We start from the raw sequence: 14,266 nt of genomic DNA, 5'->3' as shown, positions 1-14,266 counted from the left end.
TGTTCTATGATTTAATAACAAATTTAATTGATAATTAATTATAAGAAAATATGTTTTTAAAAATTAATAAATATGAGATAATTATGTTAATTTAATATTAACTTATAAATAGTAAACAAATTGATTTGAACTTAGAAAAAATTATTTTGGCAAAACATTGAGTGAGTGAAAAAAAAAAAAAAAAGGAATAAATGTAAGTATTTACTTTCTTTTCTCTGTTTAAAACGAAAGTATTTACCTTTTTTTTTTTTCGGTTCAAATAAAAATATTTGCTTTTTTTGAAATATTTTCAGTGATTGAAAATAAACAAAGTAATAAAATGAAATAGAAGAAATTAACAATTATTTGATTTCTTTTTTTTTCTTTTTTTTTTTTTGAATACTAAAATTTAAATTAATTTTTAAAAATGTATTTTTTTATAATTAATTATATATATACTGGATGGTTTATCTATTCGAATTAGCGTTCATTACAAAACAAAATAAACAACTGTAATAATAATAATTTTCATTTAATTTTATGTTTTTTTTAAAAGAAATTTATCGATGCAAATAAGCAAAGAAGTATGCAAATAAGATTGCACCGTAATGTTTTTTAATTATTCATTTTTTTTCTTCAAGCAAAATATTTACTTTTTTCAGTTTTTCTCCATCAAACCTCTGATTATAATTGATATTTGATCATGGGACAAATTAAGACGAAAGAATATAAACTAATTTTAGCTTTTATTGATAATTTAATCATACCGTAATTTAGCATTAATGATTTTTAGCCTTTACTGATAATTTAATCATACCGTAATTTAGCATTAATGATTTTTAGCCTTTACTGATAATTTAATCATACCGTAATTTAGCATTAATGATTTTTAGCTTTTATTGATAATTTAATCACACCGTAATTTAGCATTAATGATTTTTAGCTTTTATTGATAATTTAATCACACCGTAATTTAGCATTAATGATTTTTAGCTTTTATTGATAATTTAATCACACCGTAATTTAGCATTAATGATTAAATCTGCAATATAAATGCTGTATTGAAAAAAATTAAATGAAAAATCATTTTAGAATTTTGATAAACTGCAATGCTACTTTTAAATATTTTTTTTTTTTTTTATTTGAAAATTTTAGTAACTAAATGGGAAAAGAGAGCCTAATTCATTTCAATAACATATTTAATAATAATAATAATAATTTTTTATTGCTCCTTAATTAGCTTTGAGATTTAGAAGTTTAATTTAATTTTGAATGAAAATTTTGTTTACCTATGTCTTTTGGATGTTTTATTTATTCTAATTTAGAGTTGAATTATCACTGATTTTCTGATCACTGATTGCAAGTTTTATTGGTACTTAAAAAAAATTATATTATAACATTTGAAATTAATTTAATTTACAGAAGAATCAAGGACAATTCACGTGAATTCAATCATTTGCTTCCACGTAATATACAAAGATGATTATAAAATGCGCAAATTATACTAATATGACAAATGTCACAAGCAACATACAGTAATTTTGATAACCGATGAAAAGTCATAGATTGATAAAAATTAAAAATGTAGCAAAATCAATCAATTTTTTAAATTCAAATATACAATTGTGATATCACAAATTAAATACTAATTTTCCTCATTAAACTATAAGTAATATTTCGAAGTGTGACATTTGCGCTCTATGGTACAAATATTAACAAAATATTAACAACATGTATACTTCATGCTAAAATTTTAAATAAAATTTGATTAACAATTTTGTTTGTAGTTTTAATTATAATACAAAAATTAGACATTGTCATACACTTTAATTATTTTTTTATAATTTTTTTAACAAAATTATAAAATTTTGTTAAAGAAAATATATGTTTCCATTCTTAAACATTTAACATTTCCGAAAAATAATTCATGAACAGAGAGAGAGGGAAAGGGAGGGAGAGAGAGAGAGAATTCAGGTATGTTACCTTACTATTACAATAGTGTTATAAGGAATTATTAAAGCAAGATATAATCAACTACGAAGGATAAATATTTTCCTGAAATATATTTAATTATTAATTAGTAATTATTTATTAATTAGGATCAATTAGGCATAAGATTAGCAGAAGCTATTGCTCGACCAATTTCATTTTCACATAGTACCGTGTAGGTACCATAATGACATTTTCGTATGACAGGTATTGTTAAACGGCATAAATCAGCCGTATCATCGATTTGAACATCATCAAATTTCAATTTTTCATTATTAAATAACCAACATACCTTAAATATATGCTAATTTTTGATCATATTAAATAATTCAACCAATAATTTAAGCTAATTTTGATAACAATTATACAATAAATTATGCAATTAATTAATTAATTAATTAAGTTCTTTTTAGCAATATTGCATGTTTTCGTCTATTTTATTGCGTTTTAAAATTTGTTTTATTTATTTTTTTTTTGTGTGTATTTTGTTTTCATATATTTTAATTCTTTGTTGTGTTTTTTTAAAAAATAAAAAAGTCATTTAATCAAAGAATTACAGAGATATTTTATCAATTAAATATGCATTAAATTACCAATTTCAGGTTTAGATCAGGTTTAATCCGCTAATGTCTTATAATCTTACTATTATATCTATTATTAATTGCATAAATTTAATTATATCTATTATGAATACAACCACTAATAATCATTTCCATTTCAGTTTTTATAGTTATTCCTTAAATTCATCCATCATAATGTATTTAAGCAATAGCTATAAAAATTATGTATTATTAATGCATGCATGTTTGCATTTTATTCATTTTGCAAGACATGCATGCAATTATTTATTTTGTTTTAGCATACTGCATTTACTATTAAGATTTAAAAAAAAGAAAAATAAAAACAAACTCGCGGACGTGGTGAGCCAAGTAAAATGCAATCAAAACATGCACACTGTCCAATTTGCGCTCGAACATCGCCAAATACTTTAAGAAATTCTGGTGCACAACTCCATGGATTTTTTGCATATTTACTATGTGGTATTTCATATGCCAATTGATCAACTTGCTGCATGCATGCATGCATTTCAATCATCAATTAAATAAATTACTTAATTTAGCATAAATAAAAATACAAAATAGTTTAATTAACTAATTAATTAATAATTTGTTTTGAAAACTATCCTGATAATAATTTTTATATGCATAATAAATTGCTTATTCACATATCACAAATTTTAATTCCTAAAAAAAAAAAAAAAAAAAATAAACAAAGAGATTTGTCAAGTTTATTAAAAAAGAAAAAAAAAAAAGCAAAAGAGTTAATTACTTACTTTAATTAATGAATTAATTATTACTTACTTTAGTTAATGAACTATGTTCTGTGATAGAACGATAAGAATTTGTAGAATTGTCATCAATAAATGGCATACGATGATCCATTATCTATTAATTAATATATTTTCAATAAATAATTTTCAAACAAATAACCTTCCCAAATATTTTTCTGCTCAATATCGTTTGATGTAATCAATATGAAATGATAAAAAATTTAGTGTTCAGAATTTATAATTATCAAATACAAATAAACTAATATTACGCATAACAATAATTACTTACATTAATTAATTAACTTATTATCTATAATTAATTTTTAAGTGATACATACAGTTAGCAGATTAAATCTATTTTATTTTTTAATTATAATAGGAAAATTTTTGCCTAATTCACATATAAATTGTATCAAAATAATAAATTATTAATAAAAATCATAAAAGATGCTAAATATAATCAAAAATCATTATTAATTAGTAAATGCTAAATGTAATCAAATCAGGAAGACATATTAAAAATGATTGTTTTTTTTTATAAATGAATTGTAATTGCAAAATAAATAAAGAGAGGAATTTCTTCTTCAATGCTAGAAACTTGAATTGGATTATTATATTTGTCAACTTCTTAAATTACAAATGCAAATCTATTTTTAATTCATATCAATAAAAAAAAAAAAAGAGAAAACTATTTGTAATTCCATCTCTGCTATTGATAGCTAAAATTTTTGATATGTGAGAAAAACAAAAAAGCTCAAAAGTTTAAATAGCTAATACTATTTTTAAAATGTTCTATTAGATTTAACTTGACTAATTAAAAAAGAAAAATTTATGATGAACATCTCAAGAAATAAATATATCAATTTTTACAGAAATTAAAAATGAACAGAGGAAGAAAAAAGATATTCATTTCCTTTTTTTTTTTTTTTTTTTATTTTGAAATGGAACAAAAGTAAATGAAAAAAATGATAGAAAAGAGAATGTAATTTTTATTGAAGCAAAGCAAATAAATAGGATTGATTTAAGTAAACTTCCCAGTCAGTTTTATTTGTTGATTGGTTAGTTAAAATCATCGATAGATAAACATAAAGTTTGACTTATTTACTTTTTTAGCAATTCTTTTTTTCTTCTTTACTATTTCTTAAACATATGCAAAACTTTACTTAGTATGTGCTAGAATTTAAATTTGATTAAAAGATAAAATGTTAATTGCGAAATTTTTTGCAAAAAAAAAAAAAAAAAAATTAAGAGTGTAAAACTTTTGTAACATAAATTAAATTTTATCATTGATATAATGTATAATTAATTATTTGTTATATTAATTATATTAATATAATCTATCCTTAATAAATTAATTATTCGCTAAAACTCATTGTTTCATAACATTAAAACAATGATCTTTCAATATTCCACCAAATAATTGTAATAATTTTTTAAATGAAAATATATCAGTGGCGAAAAAGTATCATAAATGTGATTCATTTTAGCAATTCATCATCACCATCCTCGCTATTTCTATGTTTTTGTATTTTCGGACCTGATATTTCCAGAACTAAAATCTATCAAATTCCAAAAAATTACATTTAACGCTTTTGCTTGATAAAATTAAATTCCATGTTATTTCTGCTTCATGAAAAACAACAATTCTTTATAGACAATGCTAAAAACAACCGATAAAATAAAACAATAAAAATTAAGGTTGAATAACAATATACAACATAAAGTAAAATTAAACCCGTTAAAGAAATGGATAACAACATTCTGAGATTCATAAATTTCAGCAAATAGAAATTCTCGAGAAAAGAGCATGAAAGAGATATCACTATCTAAACCCGCGTGACATACATCATAATTAATAATATCAACAACCTTTAAAACTTTCCCATTATTTATGTAGCGAGCTTCTCGATTCAAAATGAAATACCTCAATTATCAATTTTTACTAATCCGTTTCCTCGTAAATTTTTTCTTTCTACTTTTCGTATCACTTTGTTTTAGCGACGATTTGGCATCTGCTTCTTTTCTAGCTCTCTTTGTTTTGCCAATTTGTCCACTACTACTTGCGATATTTTCAGCTGCATTTCGCTTTCTTTTCATCACAGCTGATTTAGGCTGTTTAATTTCTGAAACAGTGTCATTATGTTCAGAGTTAGCATCAGCTACAACACTGTTTGAGCGCTTTTTCATCTTTGCTGACAAATTGACACTTTCATCATTGATTTCACCGCTCGTAATTTCATCAATAATAGCATCTAATACATCCTTTACTGCATTCTCCACAATATTTGTATTAGAATCTAAAATAATCAATATAAGATGCAAAAAAAAAAGAAAAAAAAGAAAAAAAAAGACTTCTAAAATTTGATTTTATTTTCTTTTTTGAGTTCTTCAAATTGCATAAAATGTTTGGAATTGAAACTTACTATTTCTGTTTAACTGTTGTCTTGCCAATCTATACCTCGCAGGAATCTAAACCACATAAGATGAATGGTTGAAATAATAGTACAGAAGAATAAACATTATCGTTTCTCATTTTTAAAATGATTTATTTAGGTATAATTTTTGCAAATATTCTTTGTAGTACATATGCAAAAAGAAAAAAATTAATTAATTCAAATTAAAATGCAAATTTTAAGGTTTACCATAAAATCACGTTCATATATTTTCTGAACAGCAATACAAACTGATTCGATACATTCATCAATACGATTGCTCATCGCTTCAGTGATATCCGACGCACCCTGTTCAACAAAGTCCATTTCAGAGATATCTTCCGATCCTAATTTCCTATCAGTAATGTATCGACGCGGCTAAAATTTAATTTATATCTAAATTCAAACTAAAAATATTCTAAGAATTTGAAAAAAGTATGAATATTCCATCACTTCAAAATTGACTGATTTCATCCAAATGGAAAAAGCTTCTGAAAAATTCGAATTCGCCGATAAATAATATTCCATCTCTTGTTAATTTGGAAATGTCAAAAAAAAAAAAAAAAAAAAAAAAAGACTAATTTATATGCTGCTAATAACCAACTCGTTTTAACATTCGTTGCTTCAGAAATTCACCAACACTCAGTCCTGCAGTATACTCATCATCAAACTCGCTTTCCGGAATAGCTGCTTGTTCCGATGTTAGATGTTGTTGATTTTGAAATCGTTCCTTAAGACTTTCCAAAGCTTGTTTTTGCTGTTCTGCTAATTTTTTGGTAGCAACTGAACGTAAATATATTCTTCTTTCCACTGACTGATTACTCTCTGTTGATCGATACAAAAGCATTGGCCAAAAGAGTAATGTTCGCAACTTTGCCTGAAATTTATTGATGAGAATGAATATGGTGAGTGAAAATTTAAACAAATTATTACATAAATAAAATTGTTGATGAGCAATTAAATGAGAATAAAAGCATAAGAAAGAAATACTTTAAGTAAGACATATTCAGGATCCAAAGTAATCTGTCGTGAAAGTTGCAAAAATATATTATCATCCTGATCCTGAAATTTCATCTTCTCACTTTTTTTTTTTTACTGAAATAATAATGGTATATTTTTTGAGAAAAGAAAGAAGTTAAATATGAAAAATGAAAATAAAACAGCGAAAAGACATACCGGAACAATCGGTTCAAAGAGGTCACCAGCGGATTCTCTTAACAAATGAATTTGCTTCTGCAATAATAACTTCTGTTTAACCGATATTCAATTAGCAGGTAAATAATTAATGTTAAGAACTGGAAAAATAATATCATTTTTTTGGAAGACTGATACTTGCCATGTTAAGATATTTCACCTTGAAAGGATGAACTGATTAGGGTGACGGAAATTTTTGAGCAATTATATTTATACCTTTTTTTTTTAAAGATATAGAACAAAAATTTGAAAAGAAATGGTCTTCAGAGCAGAATTTTCCATACAACCTAGAAAATAAGAAAAAAAAAGAAAAACATAAACAACTCAAGACATCCAATTATATATCTTTCAGTAAATTATCTACCTGAATATTTTCATACAAATGAAGTGATCCAATGCAGGGTGGTATAGCAAAAGCATTTGTGCCACAAGATACAGCTTTATTTACATCATCGATAAGAACCTAAAAAATTACACTGAGTAAAAATTACTGAAAAGAAGAAACCTTCTTTTGAGAAAAAATCAAGTCAATACCTCAAGCAACTGACTTATTTTATAAAATAAAACTAAAATTACAAATAAACTAACCGAATTAAGATATCGACTAATTTCACCAAGCACCTGACTTCTAGTAAGCTTCTTTTGATGCCCACAATATTGTAAATTGTCACTTCGTTCAATTAAATCACATAAGCCGTTAATGACATAATCTTTTGCAGCCTGCAATAATTTAAAATTAAAAACATCATACGAATGTTATGCGCTTCTGAAAACCAAAAATCTACCAATGTTTTACGACAATCATAAAACCATAATTTGATCACGGATAAACAATTTTTGAAAATACAAGCTTCAAGTTAATAATCTAATCAGATAACAAATCATTTCCTAAAGCCTTCTAGAAATCACATATATTATCAGAAAAGGTTGATAACATTAACCAGCTTATCCTTGTTGCAACACTGATGGTGCTATTACTGCTAATGAAAAAAAAAAAAAAAAAAAAAAAAAAAAGAAAGAAAAGAAAAATTAAGCAACCTCCGGATCAGTTTCTTTTAACATTCTGCATTTGGTATCGAATTCATCTTTTTCATGATGAGTTAAAAGCTCGTTCATGTTTCCGCCGAGAAATCTTTTGTAATATTTCAGCAGGGCACTTTGTGTTGAATTATCCAAATAACTAAAAAAATACAACACTGAGAAAACTAAGAAAGAATACTATTACTTTAAAATATTTTTAACTGAATTTTTTCAGTGCAAAATACACCAGCATAAATAATGACTGAATGTAATTATAACACTAGAAAACCTTTAATTTCTTCAACAAATAGTTTATTTCCTAATGTTGCATTGAATTTTTGTATTACTTTTTCTTACTTATTAATAGCAGTGTAGGTAGAGTTGTTTTTTGTTAGTTTAATTTGATTATTTTTTCAAATAACTTTAACCTCGTATTGAATTGCAACTTATCAGTTAGTAATTTCCAAATCGACTGATCATCTTTCACATCATTACTCAGATGTTTTTCACGAACTTCATTCAGGAATTGCATTACTATTATTCTTTGTTCAGGTGCCATCGCAGATAATGCCTCCATTTCATCGACACTTAATGCTCGCTGAAACACACTCGTTACATCAATTAAAAAAAAAAAAAAGAAAAAAAAAAAAAAGCCAAAAACATTTCATCAAAAAATTCTTTCCCAGAAATTCAAATAAACTAAAAACCTCAACTTTCGAGACAGACTATAAGCAGTGCATAAAGAGTGAGCCTATACATTTGTAGAAATGAATTCAAGACTATATAATTATATAATTATTCTAAAAGTTGCTTCAGTTTTTAGATTCAGCGATGCATTATTCAATTTAGTGTGGTTAGATTAGTCTGTTAAAAAAGAAAAAAATTTTTGTTTTTTTCACTGGAGAGTGCAAAAAAAAAAAAAAAAAAATTACCATATCAAATGAATTCATTACTTGTTCCGCCAGACCACTTTTACCGTCAGCTGCTAACAACTTCTTGAACGTTGCTTCCACCTAAATAATGCAAAAAAATGCCGGAAAAAATTTTTAGAATTCCGGTATATCTGAATATAAATCAAGCCAATGAAATTATCTACTAGAATACAAATAAAAAATTTTTTCATTAAAAGTAAAAACAAGTGATTACTTCTTGCCGACGATGTTTGCCTTTCCAACTAAAACGTCTGAATGGATATGAGCGACATTCCGAAGCCAGCTAGAATAAAAAAAAAAATGATAAAACAAAAAAAAGAGAAAAAAATTTAGAGTGGAAACACAAAAAAGACAGACCTTGACTTTTGCTGAAAGAAGTGATCGGAAGCGTGATTTGCAATGCGAAGCTGAACGACCTGGCAGCATTGTTGAAATTCTTGACCATTCACCTCAAAAGTATGCTAATTTTCTTTTCTGTAACCTAAGCTACTAAAAATCTATTTTTTGTTTTTTTTTTTTTTTTTCTAACCTAATTTGTTCGAAAAAAAAAAAAAAATTAGGAAGAAAAATTATTTGTATTCAACTAACCTTTTCCAAAAATTTTCACTCCCTCAAGTAATTTTTCATCCTCATCCACTGACCATGGTTCAGCTTTAATACTTTTGTCCAACACATTTACCCATCTGAAAAACGAGCATCAGCTGATTAACATAAGTTCAAAAGTTTCTTCAAACAAGAAAAAAAAATGACAAACCTATCACGACACTGTGAATCGCTTCTTCCTGGAACACATGATGCTACTTTTATCCAATCTTTTGTTCCAAATCGACTTACAGAGCATGTTAAAAGCTGAAATTTACCAAGGTAAAAAACATCAATCTTCGAAATTCTAATTTAAATTTCAAGATATTTTCATTTCAGACTAAACTTTGAATTCATCATCTTTAAGAGCAATAAAACCAAGTAGAAACTTTATATTAACAGTAATAAACAATAGCTACGAGGATATATATATATATATATAATGATTACCACATCTTCACTTGCATCCCATCGACCAAATTTAATATCAGTATCAAGTGCTCGTCTATATCGAATGGTACATTGCTGCCGTGATCTTTCTTCCATAAAATGAGCAACTAAAATTAAAATAAATTAAAACTGAAATATAATTAAATTACAAACCTGAAACATTTTATTAGAAAAAGTTTCATTTTTCATCAAAGAGTTGAAAAAATTTTCATTTAGACCAAAGAATCAGAATTTAGATGCATACTTTTCTCCCAATTCATTTTACCATTTACTTGCATACAATGCGCTAAAGTCATTAACTGAGCATCCTCTTCCTTTGTCCATGATCTATAATAATTGATTGTTAATCATCATATTATTACACTGAAGACTGAAGAATTCTCATTTCATCGACTATTCACTCGTTAATTTAGTTCAAATTCTTTTACTGCAAATATTTCAACATAATAAAAGTGACAAAATTATGTAACAAACCTTCCAACATTGTCAATATCCAATTCACTTCTAAATTTTACGAAACACTGAAAAGCTGTACGATTCGTGCCTAATCGTTCCGCAATTACATTCCAATTATTCCATCTTCCTGCACATTCCTTTAATCGTTGTATTTCATGAGAAGACCATGGCTCTTTTGACCATCGTGGACATTGTTCATTAATCCACTTCAATCGTAACTGTTTCGGTGTTCGATTTCCAAGAAACTATAATAAATAATTTGGATCAACTAATTGCAATGCATTAAATTCAAATATAAACAATTTAACATTTTTTTCCTATTTCATCAAATTGTATCTTGTAATCGAATTGTTATACATTGAATAAAGCATCTTGTATTCATTTTTTTTTTTTACAATCGAATTGTTATATATTAAATATCTTACATCAACTTTAGCAATCTTTGCCCAATCCACTTCAGAATAATCACTCATTAATACTTCATTTTCTGGAAGATTTCTGCAAGTAACGATTAATTCAATTTTGTTATCAATGGAGAATAAAATAAAACACTCTTTTCACTATTACTTAATTCAACAACTAATATGAAATAATTTTATATTTCAACTATTTTAACACCATCCAAAATTTGTCAACTCATATAAAGCTTACTTATGATATGTAATCAAACGTTCCAACTCAACAATAGTACTATTCCAATCAGCTATCTGTTCTGCTGATGTTTCTTGTCCAGCGGATCGAATTTTCTCGGCAAACATTTCTTTCCTTTAACAGGAAACATTAAAGTGAAAATATCTTTCGGTCTATAACTTACTCTGATCATCACCTCAATGGAAGATATTCCTGATTTAATAACTTGGTAATTTGAATAAGTGGAAAAGCCCTCTCAATTATGCTCATTTTTCTTTCTAAAACATTCCACCAAAAAAAAAAAAAAAGATCAATGGTTAAAGAACGCACAAATATTTCAAGCATTACTCATAGAAAATGACCTCTGAATAAAAGGTTGAATACGGATTTCGACTAAGGACTTCCAGACCGCACTTGCCAATAAATGACATTCCTTCGCTGACCCTATAATTAGATCATAATTTTTGCTGAGCATTATTTAACATTTCTAAAACTTTCTTCATATAGTAAATTTAATAAAAAATAGTGAAATGAAATCTTTTATAACTACATTACTAAATGCATACATTTCTTTTCTTCCTTCACCAATGGATCATATTCTCGACGAAAAACTTTCAGCTCATATTCTTCATTTTTTGGTGGCTCCTTCAAATTTGAATATTTCAAATCTTACTTTGAACTCCAAAATTTGCCAAATAATAGCTATAACTTCTGAGAGAGCCAAAATACTTTCCGGTTCTAAAGTTATTAAGCTGAACACTTATAAGAATAAAAGTCAGTTTTTTTTTTTTAAGCAAAGGAAATTTTTACCCTAATAAAATCATAAACTACTATTTATTAGTTAATAAGATCCTATCAGCATATTCATGATAACACAGACAAAACTTTATTTATTTACCATTTCATGGGAATCTCGAAAATACGGGAATAAAAACCGTGAAACTGGCACTTTCTTTATATTAATTCGTAATCCACGCTCTGTAGTCTGCCGTAACTTAGCTTTCAACAATTTCTGCAAAAAGATTTTCAACAGCATTAAAAGAACCAATGCAAAGTGAAAACTTTCAAAAAACAAGAAAAAAATTTACTTGTGCTTCGCGATTCTTAGATATAGCTAATGTAACACGTCGAATTAAGTTCTCTAAAGTTTCATTAAATGCTTCATTGATAGCTAGCAGAGTATTCAATTCATCCATAGTGATGGGTAAATCATTGCCAGTATTAGTAACCTAAAAATTCTGTGCTTCATGCCAATGTGGTTAGTTACTTAAAAATTTCAAATCTTACCAAAAATTGAAATAATATTTCAAATTTCATTATATTATGTCCATTTCATAAGCAAAAACTTCAACCGCACAACAAATAAATCATTATTAAATAAATAAATATATACGTAATAGATATTTTGATATGTTATTCGAATTTTCAACAAAATGTAAAAATGCACACATATATGCGTAACCATTAACGAAAAGAGCACTACGAGATAAATAATTCAGATCAAAAGATTCAACCGAGCAATCATTCAAAGTAACTTACCGCATTGCCAGGTTGCAATGTGTCACTTTCTTCCATTTCTGCAAGTACCAATTCCAAATCGTCATCCACTAAAAAATGAAACTTTGAATTTGGCATCATTCAGTATGAATAATTAACTTTATTTATTTCACTTTACAAAGGCATAACTTGGTACATTTACTTCGCATTTGCTCGCAGTATTACACTACTTTTCGCAAACAAAATTTGCTTTCTGAACAATTTCAGCTTTTGAAGCTCACATATCCAACACCTTAGTTATCTCTTAGAAATAATCCAAAAAAAAAAGAAAATGAAAACGAATTAGGTAGATTTCCGTAAAGAAAGAAACTACTCACTATTCTCCGATAACTCTTTAGTTTGTCGTCGTCGACTAGGACCAGGTTCGCTATCATTCATATTTATATCATCATTGACATCCTCAATACTTAATGTCAAATTTGGCCTGATTGTTTCGTCTGTTAGCTCATCCATATCTAAAACACTATATAAGATTATAGAATAAGATCTCAAATTAAAATATCGAAATTAATACAGCGATCAACAATTAAATCATTACATTAAGAAATGAAAATCGAATTCACAATGAAACTATAAAGGGATTGAAAACTCAGTGATTTGTCAATAACCAAAATAATGCAACTGCATAAAAATATCATTAACTTGTCGGAAAAAGTTCAAAATGATAGAATCCAACCATTTATTTACATCTTTTATTAGTTAGGCTGTAAATGTAATGTTTACTAAATCAATGGCAGATTACATAATCAGTAATAAAAATATTGATAAAAGAGATATGAGACTGACAAAAATAAAAATAAATTATGAATAGTAATTCAGTGCTTATAACGGGAAGTGAAAATTCAAAAATGAGCCAAGATATGAAAAGCTCCTTGAAGCAAATTCAATAAAAAGATACAAATACAAAATTTAGAATTCCAGCTGCCCTTTTATAAAATCACATAAACAATAGATTACCAAATTTTTATGCTGCAAATTCATATTCATCAAGTGCACTGATGAAATACCCTGCATATAAATGAACTTTTTTTTCTTTAGTACTCAAACATTTTCACTTTGAAGAGTAAAATGGCATCCTTTAAAAAAAATTAATTATAAATTTGACCAATAGTTGACCAATAGTTTTTCTGTATAAGTATGACACCAGCACTTCAATCTCTGCAAAAATCATTCGAAATTTTTACCACCAACTGATAAATGCAACTTTGAAGGACTTAGAAACAAAAATAAGTACACGATGAAAACTTACCCGAAAAAGTAGCAAATTTTCATTTCAAAATAGCACTAAAGAAAAGGAAATATATCGAATCTCATAGAAATAATTCACAATTCTCATAAAAATATACGACAAAAGGGAGGTAAAATACAAATGAAAAAAAAAAAAAAAATATTACCATGGTAGGAAAGAAAATCAAAGCACTTAAGAAGGCAATATTTCAAAAGAGAAAATACATCTCACATAATACCCGCTTAAGAACCCAATAATCTATTTTAGTATTTTATTTTAGGTTTCTTGTCTTGCTCGTTCTTTTCTTTTTACTCCCATTATCCTTCTGTTTTTCAGAGATGGAACTAATTGAACAAAATTGGACTGAACAAGAAAGAATCACAATCACTCCCAATATTTCCTTCCCTTCAATAGCAACATCCAAACGCTCCCTTCATTTCTGCTTTCCTGAATTAAATTAAATTCCGCACAAAATTCTAAAAAAAAA

General features: G+C 26.4%; 2 protein-coding genes across 2 annotated transcripts; both read right to left on the bottom strand.

Annotated features, from left to right (window-relative positions):
- Positions 1–2,080: 2,080 nt before the first annotated feature.
- Bma-oig-3 (Uncharacterized protein) lies at positions 2,081–3,410 on the bottom strand (the record flags this gene model as incomplete). Its single annotated transcript, XM_043081376.1, has 3 exons — positions 2,081–2,260; positions 2,878–3,036; positions 3,330–3,410. The coding sequence occupies 3 exons, from the start codon at positions 3,408–3,410 to the stop codon at positions 2,081–2,083; spliced, it is 420 nt and encodes a 139-aa protein (XP_042937310.1).
- Positions 3,411–5,230: 1,820 nt separating this feature from the next.
- Bma-snpc-4 (Myb-like DNA-binding domain containing protein) lies at positions 5,231–13,004 on the bottom strand (the record flags this gene model as incomplete). Its single annotated transcript, XM_043081375.1, has 26 exons — positions 5,231–5,595; positions 5,722–5,767; positions 5,941–6,108; positions 6,335–6,607; positions 6,721–6,792; positions 6,907–6,963; positions 7,289–7,387; positions 7,513–7,644; positions 7,963–8,104; positions 8,373–8,542; positions 8,877–8,957; positions 9,091–9,159; positions 9,234–9,325; positions 9,465–9,559; positions 9,631–9,725; positions 9,909–10,015; positions 10,153–10,235; positions 10,383–10,609; positions 10,790–10,862; positions 11,016–11,129; positions 11,357–11,438; positions 11,561–11,639; positions 11,893–12,006; positions 12,083–12,223; positions 12,534–12,601; positions 12,869–13,004. The coding sequence occupies 26 exons, from the start codon at positions 13,002–13,004 to the stop codon at positions 5,231–5,233; spliced, it is 3,180 nt and encodes a 1,059-aa protein (XP_042937309.1).
- Positions 13,005–14,266: the final 1,262 nt, after the last annotated feature.

The sequence above is a fragment of the Brugia malayi genome (assembly GCF_000002995.4).
Source record: "Brugia malayi strain FR3 genome assembly, contig: Bm_v4_Chr4_scaffold_001, whole genome shotgun sequence".
NCBI classification, from domain to species: domain Eukaryota; kingdom Metazoa; phylum Nematoda; class Chromadorea; order Rhabditida; family Onchocercidae; genus Brugia; species Brugia malayi.
This window is presented reverse-complemented; position numbering and strand designations above follow the sequence as displayed.